Raw genomic sequence first — 20,405 nt, 5'->3', positions numbered from 1 at the left:
TCCTCACACAGGCCAGGAGGGGTGGGGTGGGGTTCCCACCTGCCTTGGCCGGTATCTTTAGATCTCGCTTCCAGCTGAGAAAGCCCAGGCTAGGGTAGCACCCCTGTTTCTTGCCTCCTGGGAGCAGGATGCTGATAGAGGAGGCCTGGGTTACCACCGGCTCCCAGCGAGGCCCCCTCCCTCTGCTGGGGGGGGGGGCGCCCTGGAATTCAGCCCAGGCAGGCTTTGGAATGACAATGACGCAGGCTCTCCCAGTAACCTCTGGGTGGGGGTGGGGAGCAGGGGGTCTGGGCATGGCTTTCAGGATCTCTCTCTCCGGATGTGCTTCCTGTTGAAAGTCTGAGTTTGCTCCTGTGTTGTCATTTTAAACAAATTGCTGACATCTCACCCCTGTTCCCCGACCTGGCAGAAAAGAGACTCCTGCCTTCAAATGCTGCCTTCGCCGCCCAAGGGCGTGGTCAGGAGTCGCTGGCCTTCTCTTGCACATGATGGTCTGGAAGGGGAGATACAGCGGGGGGACCCTCGAATGGGAGTTGTTAGGGCAGGGCGGCCAGCCCCTGGGGGTTATCCCTGTGCCTCTCTCTCTGCCCCTTTTCCCTCCTTGGGAAAGCAAAGTAAATAATTTCTGTCCTGGGCAGAGAGAGCCATCAAGGCAGCATGCTGTGCTCATTGGTCCTGAACTCGGGGACGAGGGGGTTTCTCTTCCCCAGCGGTCTGGGTCTCTGCCCTCTTGGGGTATGGACTCTGTTTCTCGGTGAGCTGCTGCCTCCCCCTCCAGAGGGGACAGGGAGGGGACATTCTCAGAGCACGTGGTTGGTGCTGGGCAGGGTCCTAGCCGAATGTGGTTGCCCCACGCAGCAGCAGCCTCTGGAGATGGGGCTGTACTGTCCCCCCCACATGGGGTAGAGGGTGGTGACAGAACATGAGAGGAAGACGTCAGATAGACCCGAGTTCCAGACCTGGCTTTGTGCCACTGCGGGAACGTCGTGCGGCTGCTCTGTGCCTCAGTGTCCCCACACAGGTTTGTCTGATGACGAGGCCTGGCTGGCCGAGAGCAAAAGGCACGGAGAAGCAGTTTTCGGTGCACACGCACATCTGCTCCTCGGAAACACCCGATCTGGGGCCTTCTCTTTACAGAAGGGAACAGAATGGGGAAGAGGCAGGCCAAGGTCATGCAGAAAGCTAGTGTCCCTGGTCCATGTGGTGGGACCTCCTTGTGGGCAGGACTTCCTGTGTATCTAGTTTATTTTAAAGACGAGATCCCGATTTACTCCTCTGTGGACAGGCTCTGATGTGAATTCTCGCGGCGTGCTTCCATTAGCTGTGTGCCCTTGAACAGGTGGTGACCTCCGCCGGCCGTGGCTTCCCTGTCAGTGAAACGTGGTCATGGGGCCTGCAAGGTGGCGCGAGGTAACGAGAGCAGAGGGTGCGCGACGCCCGCACGTGCTCGGCCCAGCTGTCGTGCTTTCACGTTGTGTGCTCTGACAACCCACCATCTTTTTGGGGATTTGCTACTGTCAAAAGGATTTGGGTCCCCATTGGGCCTGAGTGGAGGTGGGGAGCCAGTTCCGCCCCGAGAGCAACTGCCCCGTCCAGCCTGTGCTGGGGGCTCTGGCAGAGGGGGTCCCGGCCCGACGCCATGTCCTGCCCCCTCATTCCCAGGCTCCTTGCTTGTGTGGGGGCAGCGGTGATTGTCCGGCCTCCCCGGCTGGCCTCGCCGGCTCCCTTTGTTCGGACCTCTGGCCATGTTCTTGTCGCAGGTGCCTGTGCCAGGGCCGGACTCCAGATGGCCTCTGCAGGTGGGGCTGGGCGCAGCCTCCAGGCCCTGCTTTCCAGGATCGCCCGGAGGCGAGGGCTTTGTGGACAGGGCTGCTTCTCTTCCGGTCCCTCCTGCCAGTATCACAAGGGGACAACCAGGCGATTGGGGCTGGCTTTGTCAGGACCTCGGGTCAGCCACACAGGGCCCAGAAGGGGCCGAGACCAGGCCCACTCTGCCTCCACTGGCCGTGCACCCTGGAGAACTCCTTACACCTCTTGGTCTCTGCTCCTGGTTCTAAATGGCGAGGGGACGGCGTCCCCCAACAGGTGGTTGTGGGGGTGCTCTCTCCGGCCCCTCCAGTCCAGCCAGGTGCCTGATGATGTATGTGGCTCTGAATGAGCCCCCATGTGAGGTTGGCCACCCCCTCTCCCCACCCAGGACTTCCCCAGGCCCCAGATCCTAGGGCCCGCCAGCTCCAAGCCCTGCTCCATGTCCCAAAATTTGTTTTCCAGACTGGCCCATCCCCCAGCAGGGCCACTGTTCTCTAACGGCTGGGTCACCTCTACTGCCCCTGCTCTGGCACTTGTCACTTAGAACTTCCCTCCGTTGCCTCCACGGGTGGGCTGAGTTCATCCAGGGCAGGGCTGCCTCAGCTGGTCCGGGGCTCACTCTGTGTCTGTCGATTGAACGAATGAGCTGCTAGACAGTTGGAATAGAGAAAAAAAGGCAGAGTCTTTGGGGACTGACATCTAAATCCTACCTCTGTCCCCGACTAGTCCTGTGACCTTGGGCCAGTTACTTCACCTTTCTGAGCCTCAGTCGTGAGAAGTAAGGGAGATCAGAGAGAAGGCTGGCAGGTTCATAATAGAACCCAGAGGCAGCAAAGGGGCTTCGGGGGGCTGGAGGGGGGACTTTGGGGGCAGGCAGCGGTGGCGGCTTTCCAGCACGCTGCAGGGACACGAAGCCTGGGCCTAGTCTTTAACCTCTGGTGTTTCAGTCTCTGTACGTGTCCAGGAAAGACACAAACAGTAGTCCTTGCCAGACTGGGGAAGACTATTCACAGGAATAAAGGGCTCCTCCCCACCTCGGGGAAGGGCGCTCTCCCCAGCACCTCTGTGCTCTGCACACATCTGCTAAATCATAAGCACTAGAGGCCCCACTTCCGACGTGTCTAGGTCTCTGCCTCCTGCCTGGCTGGGGCCACGGTCAACTCTTGCCTGGAAGTTGGGGCAGCTCCTTCTGGGTCTCCCTCGCCCCTCCGTCCCCTTCAGTCCTTTCTAATGTGCCAGTGGGTCTGAACGAGGGTAGAGAGTGCAGATCTGTCCCACAAGAGACATTTGGCAGGGTCTGGGGACATTTTTGATCGTTTCAACTCAGGGAATAGGGGGGTACTGCCGGCAACTGGTGGGTAGAGGTCAGGGATGTGCTAACTGTCCCGCTGTGCACAGGACAGTCCCCACAGCAAAGAACTGCTGGGGCTCAGCTGTCGCCCCAGAGGCTGCGAAACCTGTAATGCGGCATTCATACCCGGCCTGCGGAGTCTCAAGCTCACGGCCATGATCTTAGCCTGGCATCCGAGACCCTCTTGGTCTCTCCCTTGCTCAGCCCTTCCTCTGTCTTCTCTGGCTACCTCGAGCTCTAGAGACACCAAACCACTCTGAGTTCACTGCACCCCACTCCCGTCTGGCCTTTGTACGTGCTGTGACCTCCCTCTGGCACCGTCCTGCTCATGCATCGGGAGCCCTTGCAGCCTTGGTGGGCTCACCTCTGAAGCCCAGGGGCCAGTACTTACCAAACCCAATTTATGTTGAGTACTTCCTGGGTGCCAGGCACTCAAAACAACCTCTCCCATGCCACAGCCTCCCTGTCCCCCAGACACGTGTGTGGCTCTCCCCAGCCATGGGTGTTGATGTGCCAGAAGTGCTTTACAGTTTGCAAAGTACTTTTTCTCCTGTTCCTCCCTGGATCTGGTCATCTATTTTCTTTTTCATTTTATTTTATGTGGTTCAAAAATGATCACATGTCCTAAGATTTCATTTACACAAAACGTCGAGAATGGGCACATCATAGAAGCGAAGGAGATGATGCGTGGTTGCCTAGAGCTGGGGTTTGGGGGAGCTGCGGAAGGGGTACTGGTGTTTGGGGATGTGGGTTCCACAGCCTTGTGAATACACTAGCCATCTGGATTGTACACTTCAGAAGTAGTGTGAAGTATGTGAATTCTGTTCCAACAACAGGTGTTGGGGAAACGTGACCACGTGTAACCTGGTATCTAGTGCAGTGTCCTTCACCCCTCCTGGGCTAGGGGTCAGCGCAGCCCTGTACCCCCCCGCCGCCCCCCCACTGGTTTCTCAGGCTTCTTTGCAGGGTTTTCTTCTGTAGATACAACCAAACACAAATATGTATTATTTCCCCCACTTTTTTGTTTGTTTGCAAACTGGAAAGAGCATAGAATACATGCTGTTCTGTACTTTGCTTTTTCACTTCCTGTATCTTTGAGATCTGTTCGCTTCAACACAGAGAGAGAGAGAGCTTCCTCATTCTTTTTCCATTGTATTCGGGGTTACTGGTGTGCCGCTCCTCCAGTCCCTAGAATGATGGACAGCTGGGCTGTGTCTGAGTTTTGCTGTTGCAAACAGCTCACAGCACAGCTCAGAGCGGACGCCTCTTCCCAGGCCGTTTTTTGCACTCACCAGGGTGTTGAGTGCACTCCCGAAGCAGGAGCTGAGATGCACCCCTGGTGGGGCCCCCCCCCCCCCCCATAGCCCTGCCTGGGGCAGCACGTTCAGGGCCATTTGCGTTTCTCTTACAAGGAGGTTGAGTGTGTTTTCCTAGGAGTAGGCCATTTTTACATGATTGATTTCACTTCTCAAAGTGTCTGTTCGGATTTTTTACTCTGTTTCTTTTTTGCCTTTGGTCTTTTTCCTACTGATACATAGTAGCTCGTTAACATATTAGGGCTACCAGCTCTTTGCGGCTGATAAGAGTTAACAAGTATGTATTTCTTAGGACTTTGTTGCTGGTATTTTTACCACAGAGAAGGGATGGGAGGGAGCCTTTTTTTCATTTCTTTTTTTTTAGTGGCCTTTGGATTTTAAAGCAGGGATTAAAAGGCTTGCCTGCCCCAAAGTTATAAAGCAGTTCTCTCTCCTTCTTCTAATGTTTCATTTTTTTTAACTTTTCAAAATTTTTATTATTGTCTATTTTTTTTAAAGATTTTTAAAAATGTTTTATTTATTTCTGAGAGAGAGAGAGACAGCGTGAGCAGGGGAGGGTCAGAGAGAGAGGGAGACACAGAATCTGAAGCAGGCTCCAGGCTCTGAGCTGGTTGTCAGCACACAGCCTGACATGGGGCTCGAACCCAAGGACCGCAAGATCATGACCTGAGCCGAAGTCAGATGCTTAACCGACTAAGCCACCCAAGTGCCCCAAGATTTTTTTTTTATTTTTAAGTAATCTGTACACCCGAAGTGGGGCTCGAACTTAAAACCCCGAGATCGTCACATGTTCCACTGACTGAGCCAGCCAGGCGCCCCTCGTTGTTTTCTTTCTATTAATTGTTGAGCAGCTACAAAGGAATACATACAGCAGATAGCATGGTATTAGGCACCTTTCCCCTCTTCCTCTCGGAGGAGGATGTGCCTCTCCTCTAGCTGGCCCCTGGTACCCCACTGCGTCCCCTCCTCTGCTTTCCCCTCACAGAGGGGACCACTGTCTGTTGAAATCATTCCCTGTTGCTAAAGAGTTTTATCACGTTTGTATTCCCAGACCTAACACTGCTCAGCGCTGCCTGTTTTGTACTGTGCCTGCCTTGTTCTGTCTTCCTCTTTTTTCTTTTCAATGGAGGTGAAATTCACGTAACAAAATGAACCCTTTTTTAATTTTTTAAATGTTTATTTTGAGAGAGAGAGAGAGAGACAGATCTTGAGTGGGGGAGGGGCAGAGAGAGGGAGACACAATCCGAAGCAGGCTGCAGGCTCTGAGCTGTCAGCACAGAGCTTGATGCGGGGCTCGGACCCACAAGCTGTGGATCATGAGCTGAGCCGAAGTCAGACGCCTAACTGACTGAGCCACCCATGTGCCCCCCAAGTTAACCCTTTTTAAAGTACACAATTAATTGGCATGTGGCACATCCCCAGTGTTGTGCAACCACCATTCCTGTCTAGTCCCAAAACATTTTCATCACCCCAAAAGTAGGCACTGTACCCATTTAAGTAGGCAGCACTCCCTCTATCCCCCTCCCCCCACCCCTGGCAACCACCAATCCTCTTCCTGCCTCTGCGGACTTACCTGTTCTGGATATTTCCTATAATGGAATCACACAGTATTTATGCTTTTGCGTCTGGCTTCTTCACGTAGCACGTTAGTAAGGTTCATTAACGTTGCAGCGTGAGTCCGTCCTTCATCCCTTTTTGGGCCGGGTCACATCCCACTGCATGGAGAGAGGCATTTGGCGCGCCCACAGGGTCATTGCTGGCCATTGGGTTGTCTTCTCCTTGGGTGTCTGTGAATGGGGCCGCCCCTCGCTCTCTTGTACTCAAGTGTTGAGATGCCGGAGCCGCCCCCTAGCTGCATGGAGCCAGTGTCCATTCCTGTGCACTCCCCTGCGGCACTGCGCTCTTGACTGCATCCTGACTTACCGTTCTGACGCCGGACCTTACTAGGTAAATGCCAGCCTGGTTGTGAAGGTGGCTGTGCTGGGGCGCTTGGCCGGCTGGGTCAGTAGAGCATATGGCTCTTGATCTCAGGGTCATGAGTTCAAGCCCCATGTTGGGTGTAGAGATTACTTTAAAAAAAAAAAAAACAAAAAAAACTTTGGGGTGCTCAGTTGTTTGAGCATCTGGCTCTTGATTTCAGTTCAGATCATCATCTCATGATCTGTGAGTTTGAAGCCAGCCTCAAGCTCTGTGCTGATAGCAAGGAGACTGCTTGGGAATTCTCTCTCTCTCCTCCCCTCTCTGCCCCTTCCCTGCTCTTGTGTGCACGCTCTCTCTCTCAAAATAAATCAACGAACTTTTAAAAAAAGGGCAAAGAGGCTATGCTTACACCCCACCTTTTTTTTTTTCTACATACTTTTGCTTTGCTTGGGATTTCTCCCAGTGTGCGGTGTGAACTATGGTGTCTTCTCAGATGGCCAGCCGTCCCAAGGGCCCTTACTTCATAGCCTCCTCCATCCCCTGACTTGAGACTCAGGCTCTCCCCCACCCTCAGTTCTTCTCACGGTGGTGTTCTCTGGACTTTCTGCTCTGTTCTCTGGACTTTCTGCTCTGGACTTTCTGGCTACACTGTTTTAGTTACTGCAGCTGCAGGTAACAGCTGGCCCATGTCTCTGGTCTTGCCCCCAGACCTCTAGCTCAGCCCACTCAGCATTATAGCTGGGGAAACTGAGGCAAGGCACAGTTTGGATTTGGGTCTTTCTTGAGACAGAGCCTGGCCCCACGCCCTTCTCTCCTTCTCAGCCTGACATCCCACTGTCCTCACTCCTCTCCAGCTCAGTGGCTCCCACTCTCCAGGATAAAATTCCTTTTACATGACCCATCTCCCTTTACATCTGGTCTTCCCACTGCACCAGCCTGGGGCTCTGGGACATGTCCACAGTTCTTCCGTCCCTCCCCTCGCACACACTCTTCCTGCTCCCTGCCCAAGCTTGGCTAGTGCCCGCCCTGTGTCCACAGCCCCGCTACTTCCCTTCGATGCAGTGCTGGGCCCTTTGCCGCCATTCCAGCCTTCCCCAAGCGGTGCCGGACTGCTTGGGGGCAAACACGAGTGAGCCCTGGCCCGGGGCCACCTGCCTGGCCCAGCGTGACCCGGGTCTCTTGTGCCCCTCCCCCACCCCTGGCAGGTGCCAACATCGCCTCTGGTGAAGAAGTTGCCATCAAGCTAGAGTGTGTGAAAACGAAGCACCCGCAGCTGCACATCGAGAGCAAGTTCTACAAGATGATGCAGGGAGGAGGTGAGAGCTGAAAGGGGCCTGGGGGCGGAGCCTGAAGGCCTGTGTACGAATATGGGAATATGGGCATGCGAATATGTGCATGCGCTCCCGGGAGGGCCTACCCTGACCCGCCCCCTCTGAAGCCCCTCTCCTCTCTGGCCCTCAGTGGGAATCCCGTCCATCAAGTGGTGTGGAGCGGAAGGTGACTACAACGTCATGGTCATGGAGCTGCTGGGGCCCAGCCTGGAGGATCTCTTCAACTTCTGTTCCCGCAAGTTCAGCCTCAAGACGGTGCTGCTCCTGGCCGACCAGATGGTGAGCCCCGCCCCCCCACCCCTCCCCAGGCCAGAGACCGTGGGCTCTCTTGGGCTTGCAGCTGCCCTCCCAGCCTCTGCGCGCCCACCGTGCCAACGGGTGCAGGGTGCCAGCTCTGCCTGCTGCCTCTGGAGGATGCCGCGGCAGGAGGCAGTGACGGGGACATGGGACAGGCTTGGTTCCTGGACCGGGACCAGGGGACCTTCACCATTGGCTGTAGGATGGGGGGAGGGAGTTAAATACAGATTCCCAGTCCCACTCCAGGAATCCTGGGTTGGGCTCCTGGGGTAGGACCTGGGACTCTGCTCTCAGGTGATTCTCTTGGCCACACAGACCTGGGTCCCGCCCTGGCGTGGTGACCATAGGTGACTTCTAAGCTTCTCAGAGCCTCCATCATCTCAGATGAGAGTCTCCCCTTGGCTGGATTGTTGTGGGTGGGGTCAACTGGGACTCTACCCAGTGCCTGGGCCAGAGCAGATGCCTACTGAGTAGGAGTCCTGGGGGCCTCAAGCCCTGTTAAACTCAGGGGAGGAAAATTCTATACAAATATAAAAGCATAGAATTTTGAACTCTTAATTTTATCTTATTACTTTTTAAATTAGCCCTGTGCCCATCGTGGGGCTCAAACTCACAACCCTGAGATCAAGAGTCACACGTTCTACTAAGTAAGCCAGCCCCAGGGGCCTCTGAAGCATAGAATTTGGGACCCAGAATGATACATAGAGTTCTTATTAGCCCGGAGTCTGGGTCTGTGGCTGACCTCCAGAAAGTCTGCCGATACCCACAGTATTGGTCCAGACGTGTGCAGAGGAGAGTTGTCAGAGCCTCACGGGATGTGACACTCAGTAAAGGCTTAGGAACTACTCGGCCAGTGCCAAAGGAAGCTGCTGATTTTCAGAAGCCTGAGGTCCAGAGAGGGACTGACGGGCCAGAGGACAAATTGTATGCGTATCTGTTCGTTTAAGTTTCTGACATGAAGTTTAAAGGAAGAGAAGTCTGTGTGTCTGCCTGACTTGGTTGTCCTGTGCAAGCTGGGGGACAGATCCTGTCTTTTGGACTCCATCGCTGTCACCCCTGTCCTCTCTCACTCTCTCCTGTCCTCTCTTCTCCCTCTCCTCCCTTCCCCCATGATTTGGTTACCAGAACATCCTTCGAATTGCTTCTCTGACTCCAGTTTCAAGCAGCAGAGCCTTCCATGGGGGTCCAGATGCCTTTCCAGGCTTCATCTCTTGATCTTGCCATTAGCTTCCCTATCTTGCTCTCTCTCCCCATCTCACAACCACTTTGGGGGACTCCTCTTTCAGAATTTCTCTATCACGTCCTCTAGGAAGCCTTCTCTGACTTGCCCCTTGACATCATCTTACACAGTTGCAGACAGATCTCTCTCCCCTACCTGGGGCAGGGACCATGGATGTGTTTTCTGTCCCTGCTGCCCCAGCCCTCTGCCCCCTGTCCCGGCCCTGGCGCAGAGTGCTTATTGAAGGCCCTTCCGTGGACCGCTTACCCAATGACTCGCTGTCCCCTCCCCAGATCAGCCGCATCGAGTACATCCACTCCAAGAACTTCATACACCGGGACGTCAAGCCAGACAACTTCCTCATGGGGTTGGGGAAGAAGGGCAACCTGGTGTACATCATTGACTTCGGTCTGGCCAAGAAGTACCGGGACGCCCGCACCCACCAGCACATCCCCTACCGGGAAAACAAGAACTTGACTGGCACTGCCCGCTATGCCTCCATCAATACCCACCTGGGCATCGGTGAGTGTGTGAGGTTCAAGAGCAGTGCCCATCCCTGGGCTGCTGGCCGGGACCCTGGCTTTCTGCGTCCTGGATTTATCCGCCCCCCCGACTTTTTTTTAAAGTTTATTATTTTGAGAGAGAGAGAGAATCCCATCCAGACTCTGCCATTAGCCCAGAGCCAGACATGGGGCTTGAACTCATGAATTGCGAGATCACGACCTGAGCCTAAATAAGAGTCGGATGCTTAACCAGCTGAGCCACCCAGGCGCCCAGTTCCCCCAATTTTTGCCCCAAAGTCAGGTCTTCCCCTTAAGAAGAAGAGCTGTGGCGAAGCAGGCACCTTAAGGTGCCTTACTTCACCTCCACAGCAGCCTTGTAGAGCGGATGGGGACTGGTCCCCTTTTACAGTGTGGGGAACACAGGCTCGCAGGTGCAGCACCGCTTGCTGTAGGCTGTGCAGCTCAGCAAGTACGAAAGCCAGATCTGACCTCAGCCCTGCGTGGCGCCTCACTTGTGCCCTATCCACAGAGTGGGCTGGTGGGGAGGACCAGGTTACCTATTATATAGTTATTGATTGAGTAACTACCTGAGCTGGAGAAACTGCCGTTTTCTTTCCTTTTTATTTTTTAATGTTTATTTTTGAGGAAGAGAGAGAGAGAGAAGCAGGGGAGGGGGAGAGAGAGAGGGAGACAGAATCTGAACCAGGCTCCAGGCTCTGAGCTGTCAGCACAGGACCCAGACCGAGGCTCGAACTCACGAACCGTGAGATTGTGACCTGAGCCAAAGTCAACGCTGAACCAACTGAGCCACCCAGGCACCTCCCTTTTTTTTAATGTTTATTTTTGAGGGAGGGGAATGTGTGTGAGTTGGGGAGGGGCAGAGAGAGAGAGAGAGAGGGAGACAAAGGATCTGAAGCGGGCTCTGTGCCAACAGTACAGGTGAGGACTCAAACTGCGAACCGTGAGATCGTGACCGGACCCCAAGTCAGATGTGCCCCCAAACTGCCCTTTTCTGTACAAGGGCTAATAACCTGTACCTGTTTGTGTTGGGGTCGCAGCAAGTCACTATGGGCGGGGAGGGGCAGTGCCAAGTGGGAGCACAGGACGGGTGGTGCCCCTCAGGTGAGGAGCGTGTCTTGGAGGAGGGGGCCCTGGCCCAGGTGGGCCCCGCCCCTCACCCTGTCCTTGATTCCATGCAGAGCAAAGCCGTCGAGATGACCTGGAGAGTCTGGGCTACGTGCTCATGTATTTCAACCTGGGCTCCCTGCCCTGGCAGGGCCTCAAAGCGGCCACCAAGCGCCAGAAGTATGAGCGCATCAGTGAGAAGAAAATGTCGACGCCCATCGAGGTCCTCTGCAAAGGCTACCCCTGTGAGTAGCCCAGTGGGGAGGCGGCCGGCCTGGGGACCCCTGAAGGCCTCTCAGAGGGCAGGACAAAGCCACACAGCCCAGCCCGGACCACTGCTGCCCCAGCGCCAGCACGTTAATGGCACGTGCTCTGTCACTGCCCCGGCCTCCCTTCCGGCCACTTCTCGCGAGGCTGTGTGTTAAGAAAAGCTAGTTTGGCCTTACGCTGGGAGCCTCCTTCACTGCCTGCAGAGAACACATCCTTTCTGATGCTTCTGCTCACCACTCGTGTGGGGCGTCACCCCCACCGAGCAGTTCCCTGCGACGCCAGCTGGGTGGCCTCTAGTGTAGTGCAGGGTGCTGCCATCCGCTTGGGGGTTCAGGGTTCGATCCCACGAGCTGCCCCCTCCTCCACCTCAGATGCCATTGGCAAGGCCAGGATGCCACCGTGCTGTGTGTGTGAGGTTCTCCCGCCCTGCGCCTCGGAGGGCCTCAGTTCGCTAGAGTGGCTCCTAGGACTCAGGGAAACATACCTTGTTTGCCACGTTATTAAAGGCCTTGAGGAAGGGTGTGGAGGAACAGGGAACAACCAGAAGAAGAGGTGCACAGGGCGCAGTGTGGGAGGGGCCCGAGCACAGGGGCTTCTGTCCCCGCAGAGGCGAGGTGTGTCTCCCTCCTGTATGTGGCTGTGTTCAGCTGGAAGCTGTCCAAACCCCACGCTGTTGGGATTTTTATGGAAGCTTCCTCACGAACCCACAGACGGATGGTCACCGACTCCATGTCCAGCCCCCTCCCTCCCAGAGAAGTGTCTGGGGAGATGAGTCGCTGGAAACTCTCAGCTTCTATCCGGACGGCGTCCTCCTGGTGCCCAGCTCCCAGCCGCCCAGGAGCCATGAGGAGCCCACCCAGAGGCGCCTCACCCGGTGCAAAAGAGTCTCCTGGCACGCTTAGCACTTAAGGCTTTCCAAGGGTTTTAGGAATTCCGCGCCAGGACCCGTGGGCCAGAGACCAATGTATGTTTCCTGTTCTCTCATGAGGGGCTCTCCCCACCCCTGCTTTGGGCAGGTGTCGATGGGAGTTTTCCTCTTGCGATGTTGGGAGTTCCCGTCGGGCTCTAGGCTGTCCTTCGGAATGGATGACAGCTCTTGGTCTGCCATCTGCATGGTTCCCAGAGCGGTGACCCAAGGCCCTGTGGGCCCAGCTCACTGAGAAGGAACACTGGCCCGACACACGGCTCCTCGGTTCTTGTCTATAGAGGCCCTGCTCGTGGGCTGCGATGGGTTTTAGCACCGCCCAGCCACCCAGGCTTCTGCTCTGGCGCCATCTTGTCCTCCCCTACCTTCGGATGAAAGTGTTTGTGGGGACAGTGGGGGGGTGGGCAACACGGGCTGCTGGGGGCCCCCGGGAGCCTGGGCCTCACCTTTTCTGTGCCTTGTAACCCCTGCCAGCCGAGTTCTCAACATACCTCAACTTCTGCCGCTCACTGCGGTTCGACGACAAGCCCGACTACTCCTACCTGCGCCAGCTCTTCCGCAACCTCTTCCACAGGCAGGGCTTTTCCTACGACTACGTCTTCGACTGGAACATGCTCAAATTCGTGAGTCACGTGGAGGCCAAGGCGGGCTTGGGGGACTGGACGGGGCAGGCCCTGACTCATGAGGCCAAAGTGACCCAGTGGCGGGCGGGGCTCTGGGAAAATGGGAGCTGTGAGCTGGACCGCACAAGCGACCTCACTGGGGTCCCCGAGTCCCCACAGGGCCCCCGCTCCGGCCTCATCTGTGCCGACAGCACATGCTGCTGTAGTCAGCGGGGCCTGGGAGGGGCCTCACCTCCCGCCAGACCTGAGAAGACCTGGTTGGGCCTCGAGTCCCTCCCAGGTGCTCTCAGCGGGGCGTGGATGGCACTGGCTGGCCCCCCAGCTGTCCTGATTGTCGCCTCCGCCACCTTGCTCTTGCTGTGCACGTCCCAGGCGGCCGCCTTCACAGCAGCCCCTCTGGCCAGCCTGGACCCGTTCATTGTGGTTTCTCTCTTCCTGGTCATGGGACCCTGGGTGTTGCTAGGCGGCTGCTCTGTCTCCCTCTTTTAAGGGTCTTGGGGGTAGGGTGGGGAGAAGCGTTCGTCAGCTGTGCTCTGGAGCTCCGGAATCTGTGAAATTGTGTGTCTTGTTTCACGTCTCTTCTGGAAAAGGGGGCTTCCTCGAGCCAGGCTCAGCCCCGAGACAGCGAAGCTATTGCTCTGCCCTGCCCCCGCCCCTGTCCCTGTGCCGGGCCCGCGTACCCGCCCTCTTACTGGTAAGGACCCACTGAGGCCTGACCTTTCCAAGATTTGCCACTTGGCTGGGCACGCACAAGAGGCTGAGCCTCTGCTGTGCTCTCTGTCCCTTCCAGGTGCCCGGCGCCCCTGGGCACCCAGGGCCCTCCAGATAGGCCCGTGGAGGAGGTGGAGGAGCTGCCCCCCCAAAACTACTGGCCTGTGGTCTGGACTCCAGGGCCCCAGTTCTGACGTCACCAGGTGTGTCTGAGCCCATCGGGGCCAGGCCTGAGGAGGTGTCCCTTGGCATGGTGGGGTGCGGTGGAGAGAGGGGGTGGTGGAGAAGGCCCTGCCGGGAGACGCATAGGGATGGATCAGCCGCCCGACGAACAGAGCCTGAAGGAGGGATGATGCTCACTGCCTTGGAGGGCCTGGTGGGAGCACCCGGAGCCAAGACCCCGACGGTGGCCTCTGTATCGAACCCGAACTCATTAAACGCCCCCCGCCTGTTCTGCGCGTCATCCCGGTGTGCCTCTCCTTTCGTGGCGGATCCCCTCGGCCCGCTCTGCCAGGCGCAGGACCCAAGGGCTCATTGTCCTGGACACTGGGGTTGCCACCTGGGCTCGCACCCCTCTTCTCGCTGGGTCTCAGGCAGTGGCCTGGTGCTGTTCCCTAAGGAGTCGGACAGAGGTCGGGCAGAGAACAGCGGCTCCACAGGCCAAGGGAGCCGAGGGGTGGAGGGTGGGAGATGGGGAGTGGGGCACCGTACACCCCAGCCCTTCCAGCTGGGAGCATGGCCAAGGGCTGGCTCTTCTCGCCAGAGGGCGTGGCTCAAGGCATCTGGACGCCGGGCCTTCAGTCATCTGTGTAGAAACTCATTCCCAGGTCTGGTTCGGGGATGGGCTTGGCCCTTGCTCTATGTGCAGCTCTAAGAATGGGCTTTACGTTGTCTAGGCTTGTGCCATGCAACGTGGTAGCAGCCACTGTCCACGTGTGGCTAATTTTTAACTAATTAAAGCTAAAGCTGAAAGTTAAAGTAGTCCCTCGGTTGCATTTGCTACATTTCAAGCCCTCGGGAGCCACAAGTGGCTGGTCAGTGGCTGGCATATCCAACGAGGCAGATAGGAACATTTCCGTCATCCAGAAAGTTCTACTCTAGATCGCTCCTCACAGAGCCTCTCATGGGACCATCCGGCTGACACCTCGCATCAAGCCAGGCCAGGAGCACCCTCCCCACCCGCTGTTGCCACTCTGACCCCTTCCTGGAGTCCCCTTTGAGCCAAGCTCCCGGGTCAGAAGCTGAGCAGAGGTGCCAACAGCCTTATTCTGCACTGATCTCTGACTCGGCCCGGGCTGGACCAGCGGGCACCTTTGACCCTGTCTCCACGGTGAGCTCGACCATCTCCACCTGCCCTCTGGTGGAAGCATCTACAGACCCGTGACGGGGACCTTCCATGCCTGCTGCCCCCAAGGCCAGGCCGTCCCCCATGACGTCACCAGCACCTACCTGCAGACCGGACACCGTGCTGGGCACAGAGGGCTACGAGAAGGATCCCACCCTCGACTGAGAGCTTCCCTCCCCGAAGTGGCCACACCGCTCAGCATCAGGGCCCTGGAGTCCTGGAGCTCTGCTGCTCCAGCAGATGGGACACTGCTCTCAGCAAATGCAGCCACTGTGTCCCAAGGCCCAAGCAGCAGGACAGAGGATCGTCCACACTGCCAAGGACAGGGGTCCACACAGCAGGGCTGGATGCTGGTGTGACTTTGATGTTGACCTTCTGTGTTTTCTGTGGGCAAATAAAAGCCAAGAAACCTCCCCAGTGTGCATTTCTTGGACGGAAACGTGGAGAATAGCTCCTCTTGCTTTGGGGCCGGCCTGGGCCCGAGACTTCTGGGGTCACAAAGGGCAGGGGCTCCAGCCCTCCGTTCAGTCGCTCGCCCCAGGGCTCCGCCCCTCTGAAGGGACTACTTGACTTCACCAGCCTCAATTCCTCCCCAGGCAGGGGACTAGCACATCCCACCCCCCCACCCGCCCTGGGCCTGTCCTCAGGAGGGTTCCTGAGTGGTGCTGCGCCTCTTAACCACCCACTTGCTCTCATTCTGGCTGGGCTGCTCGCTGCCAGCTGGTCACTGAGTGGGCAGGAGCCCAGGGTTGGGGAGGGGTGAAGGCTGGGAGTCAGGAGGTCAAGCCCTGGTGGTTGCAGGCCTGCCTGCACAGGCCTGTGGGTGGGAGGTCTGGGCACGCGCCTGCCAAAAGTGTCCCGCAAGGTCCTCTGGGGTGCGGAGCGCGGAGCAGGGCTGGGTGGCAGAGGCCTGGATTCAGATCCCGGCTCTATCCTGAGCTATGTGGCCCCACGAAGGTCATGAGGGCTCCTTGGGCCTCAGTTCCTCACTAGGATTCGGGAATCACTCTGATCCCCAGTTCCTACCTCCTGGAGTTGCTTAAAGGCAAGGGCCAGCCCTGGCCCTCATTTCCCAAGGACAACAGGGCCTTCCTGGCCATTTCCCTGGGAGAGACACAGGGTTGCAGGAGCCTGCACCCCGTGGCCTGTGAGCAGGCCCCCCCCCGACTCAGCCTGCAGCTCTCTTCTCCACAGATGCGGCCCCCCTCCTGCCAGCCCCCTGCCCTTCCCTGTGGACGACCCCAGGACCAACTAGGTAACGCGGCCGGGTGCCGCTCCCACGCCGGGCTCCTTTCTCTGGGCCTCTCTCCTTTCCTCCTGCACTGGGGGTGGGGGGGTGGGGGCAGCAGCTGGAGGGCAGGCCCTGGGGGTTCATGTTCCCCCTTCTGCCCTAGCCCGCCTGTTGGGCCTCTGTTTCTTCCATGGGGCATCTAGCGCATTCTTTCTCGAGCTCCCCCTGAGCTCTTGTCTTGTCCCAGGGCGGGCAGCATCTGGGTGAGTCCCTGGGCCTCCCCCACAGCACCTGCCAGAAGTCGCTGCCAGGTGCAGGGACAGGGGAAGGACAGCCTTTGACAAGATACCCTGGTTGGCGCCCTGGTCCAAGCGCTGGCCCTGCCTTTAGCCTGTTGCTCCTCCTCTGGGCCTCTGACCACCTGCCCTGCTCTGTTTGGAAACTCGGAGGGGCCGCGGGCGTCTGGACACACTAGGGGCCCCAGTTGGGAGGGCCAAGGAGTGCCCTTGGTCCTTGTGGGGCACTAGCCCTCTGGGCTCCGCTTCAACCCCACGAGACCAGGGCAGAGTGACCTCCCTCTGCTTCTCAGACCCAGCTTCCTCCTTCCTCCGGGCGGTCGCGTGGCTTCGTCTGTCTGTACTCTGTGACCGCGGGTCATCCCCCGGCCTCTCGGGCTTCCTGCCTTGTGGGGAAAGGAGGTTGGACCAGAGGGTTTCCGAGCTGGGCTCGCCTGGCCGCCTTCCCTGCGCTCTGCCCCGCGGGAGTGCCAGATCTCAGAGCACCCTGAGCTCGCAGGGCTGACCGGGTCTCCTCTCCTCCCCGCAGGGTGCAGCCCGGAACCCCGAGGACGTGGACCGGGAGCGGCGAGAACACGAGCGCGAGGAGAGGATGGGGCAGCTCCGGGGGTCTGCCACCCGGGCCCTGCCCCCTGGGCCGCCCACGGGGGCCACCGCCAACCGGCTCCGCAGTGCTGCCGAGCCTGTGGCTTCCACCCCGGCCTCCCGCATCCAGCAAGCTGGTGAGCAGGGACCTTGCACGGTGGGCCGGGCGCGGGGGCTGCCGGGGCACCCCGACGCCCCGACGCTGAGGGTGGCTTCCCCCACCCTCCAGGCAATACTTCTCCCAGAGCGATCTCACGAGTCGACAGAGAGAGGAAGGTGAGCATGAGGCTACACAGGGGTGCACCCGCCAACGTCTCATCCTCCGACCTCACTGGGCGGCAAGAGGTCTCCCGGATTTCAGCCTCACAGGTGAGCCGCTCTCCCTGGCCCTCCTGTGCGTCACCGCTGCGCCCCAGGGCCCGGTCCCGGAGGGAGTCCAGGCTCGGGCAACTGTTCTCACCCCTCCGGTACCCTTGGAGCAGCCCGTTTTCTCGAGCGGCGTCTTGGCTTCCTTTCAACCTCAGAGAGCTGGCTTGGCCCCCACTGGCCAAAGTGGAAACTGAGGCTCCGAGCGGTAGCTCGCCCCAGCACGTGGTAGAGCTGGGGTCCCGCCTTCACTACCGGGGCCCAGCCTAGGGGGGCAGCCGGGAGCTCACAGAGGAGGGGCTCATGGCCCCTCCCATCAGGTCGGGGTCAGCGCAGGATCGAGAGACGGGCAGATCCCGTCTGGTGGCCCCAACGTGTGCGTGGCCCGGAGCAGCTGCATTGCCCCTCTGGGCGGCTACATCCTTCGGTCTTTGAGCTCACACAGCCCTACCCTTGGCTTGAGGGGCAGTGGGGGGGTGGGGGGTGGGGGGACTGGCAGGGCTTGGAGNAGCTGCTGATGCCCTCTCCGCCTCTGTGCCTCTCCTCCCAAAGACAAGCGTGCCATTTGACCATCTCGGGAAGTGAGGAGGACCCACCATCCGACCAGTATTTGCTTAGGTGAGTCCATATCTGCTGGAGACGCGGCTCAGCCAGGTCTAGAAACACCCATGGTCCCTGGAGGAGATGAGTATATGCTGTGGGGTCTGGGGGGGTGGCAGGGACCCTCAAAACCAAGAGCTCTCAAGAGAATTTAAGACCTCGAAGCCTCTTGATTCAGGCTCTGAGTAGGCCCAGCCCACACCAACTAGTTTTTCTGCTGGAAGACTCTTTGCCCATTTGCCCACTCCCACCCACCCCCAATCCCACCTCTTTGCCTTACAGTTGTCTGGAAAGTTAGTTCCTAGCAGAGACAGTCCCAGGGCCCAAACCCAGAGCTCCTCTTTAGCCCCAGCCCAGCCCTTTGGCTGTTTTTAAACACTTCTTTCCCACAAAGCACTTGAGTAGGGACTTGGGAGTTGACGTGCTGGAAAAGAAGGCCCTTGGTGGCCTCGGCCAGCCCTCTGGCCAGCGTGAACCTGGAAGGGACTTCATGGCCATGTGTGTGGTCTTGTGGTGGACAGCAGGTGTCTACTCTGGGGCCTGGCTTGGGGAAGGGGAGGCGGAGATTCTTTGGGGTGTGTGTGAGGGGAAGGTCCGAGCTCCCTGGGTGGGTATATACATTTCAGGGGGCTCCGCCAGCAGGGGGGCTCACACCAGGACGCCCTGGGCATGATTGGCTCCGCAGAAATTCCTTCCTCAGATAGAGCTGGGACATAAAGGAGGGCTTACCTTCTTTGGGTCTCAGGCCCAGGGACCGGTCCCTCCGTGGCACGATGGGGCAGGCGTGTGGCCGCTCACCAGAACAGAGGAGGGAGAGATTGCGTTCTGCCTGTGAAAATGGCACACTTACTAGGTGCCCCAGAGAAGGTCCAGTGCAAAGTCTGGGGTCAAGAAAAGAATAAAAAAAAAAAAAAAAAAAGTCTGGGGTCAAGAGGGCAGGAGCTGCGGGGGGTCCGGCGGACGGGTTGCCAGAGGCAGACGTGCGCCTGATCTGCCTTTTCTCCCCTTCTAGTGTCTTCACTGTATTTTCTTTTAAGAAAACAACAACAACAACAACAACAACAAGATGGGGAAAAAACCACTCACAAGAACAAAAAGAAAAAACCCCAGCATAAACCCGACGATGGATTTTGTTTCTTTGATTTTTTTTTCTTTCTTTTTTTTTTTTCCCCACCAACGGCAAGAAGACGGGAAGCCTTCGGCACAGAGGATTCTTGTCCCCACGCGTTTCCCACTGTCCACAACCTTCAGGCTACCAAATGCTCCCCCAGACACTGGGCTCCGCGTGCCAGCGCCAGGGCGCCGCCCCGGCCACCGTAGACACTGGCTGGGAGGGGGTGTCTCAGGTGGAGAGGCAGCTGGTCCTCCGGTGGCATCAAGAGGTGGCCCGAGGAGCCAGGGGAACGGTTTGGCCGGTTGGAGGCAGATCCCACTGGGTGCTCTTGACCAGTGGGGACCCCAGGAGACCCGCGCAGCCCCTACCACCCTGAAATGACCGTGGCTGAATTTCTGTGTTGGGCTCTTACTGGCATCCCCTGAGCGTTTGGGTCCCTGCTTTGCCTCTCCAAGAAGACTTCGAGGAATGGGTAGCGAGGTGGCGGGGGCTGAGATCCCTTGTGCGCGTGCGTGTCTGTGTCTGGATCTGTAGCTCCCAGGACGGCCGGGGCCCCGCCCCACCTGCCAGGCCAACGTTTCGGTCTCCTCCTCCTAACAAGGACACAGTGACCTCCGCATCCCTCAAGATGGGCACAGAGGGAACTCGCCACCACCGACCTCCGAGACTGTCACCAGCCTGTGGGCCCCATCCCACTTTCCGGGTCCTGGGGCAGAATCCGTGGAGACTGCTGCCAGAAAGCATCTGGCTCCTGGGTTATAAATGAATTCTCCGGTCCTGACCCTCACTGGGGTCCCAACCTCCCTGCGTCCTTTCTCTCTTGAGGAGGAGCCTGGGGTCGGGCCGGGCGCTGGATTTTCCCCACCCCTCCTACTTAACACCTGTTTTTACTTTTTGTTTGTTTTCTCCATGTGTGTATTTCCTAATTTATTTACCTCTTTTTCCCCTTTTTTCTTTTCCTTTTTTTTTTTTAATTAAAGAGCAAAGCTTTTTATTACTTTGTAATTTAAAAAACTGAAAAAAAATACTGAAGAACTTTGGGGGGAATTTTGTACTTTTTTCCTGTGTAAATATCGGACTTTTTTGAGCTTTATTGTGGTTGTTAATTTGAAGTAATAAAGTAGAAAAGGATAAAGTGACATGGGCGGCCCTTGGTCCACCTCTTTGCTGGGCAGGGGGGTTCCCTGAGCAGATCCGGGAGCAGGTGTGACCAGACCCAGGAACGGTGTGGCTGGCAGCGATGGTAGGTGCCTCCCTGGGGTTAGGGTTATAAATCAGTGTTTCAAAACCTGCCGACACACCAGCCAGCTGGGGGCCTCACTCAAGTGCAGATTCTGACTCCAGAGGGTTGGCGTGGGGACTGAGTGTCCGTCTATCCACATCCTCACGAGGTCCATCCAGATGATGCCACTGACTCAGGACCGCATTGCATAGGAAGGTTGAAAGCGCTCTTCACAACCAGATCTTA

The 20,405-nt window shown here is 57.7% G+C and overlaps 1 protein-coding gene across 7 annotated transcripts in view; it reads left to right on the top strand.

The window, feature by feature from the left end:
- The window catches only part of CSNK1E (casein kinase 1 epsilon), a 37,473-nt gene extending 17,397 nt beyond the window's left edge, over window positions 1-20,076 (top strand). For 3 of the 7 annotated variants that reach the window (XM_077762113.1, XM_077762114.1, XM_077762115.1), the window contains exons 3-7: window positions 7,602-7,712; window positions 7,858-8,006; window positions 9,537-9,765; window positions 10,946-11,116; window positions 12,541-13,178. In XM_077762113.1, coding sequence (XP_077618239.1) covers window positions 7,602-7,712; window positions 7,858-8,006; window positions 9,537-9,765; window positions 10,946-11,116; window positions 12,541-13,178 — 1,298 coding nt within the window. The other 4 variants (XM_077762116.1, XM_077762117.1, XM_077762119.1 and 1 more) reach the window with 4 other exon arrangements.
- The last annotated feature ends 329 nt before the right edge of the window (window positions 20,077-20,405 follow it).

This window comes from Crocuta crocuta, unplaced genomic scaffold (genome assembly GCF_008692635.1).
Source record: "Crocuta crocuta isolate KB4526 unplaced genomic scaffold, BGI_CrCroc_1.0 scaffold193, whole genome shotgun sequence".
NCBI lineage: Eukaryota > Metazoa > Chordata > Mammalia > Carnivora > Hyaenidae > Crocuta > Crocuta crocuta.
Note: the sequence above shows the minus strand (reverse complement) of the source record. Positions and strands in the feature narration are given on the sequence as shown.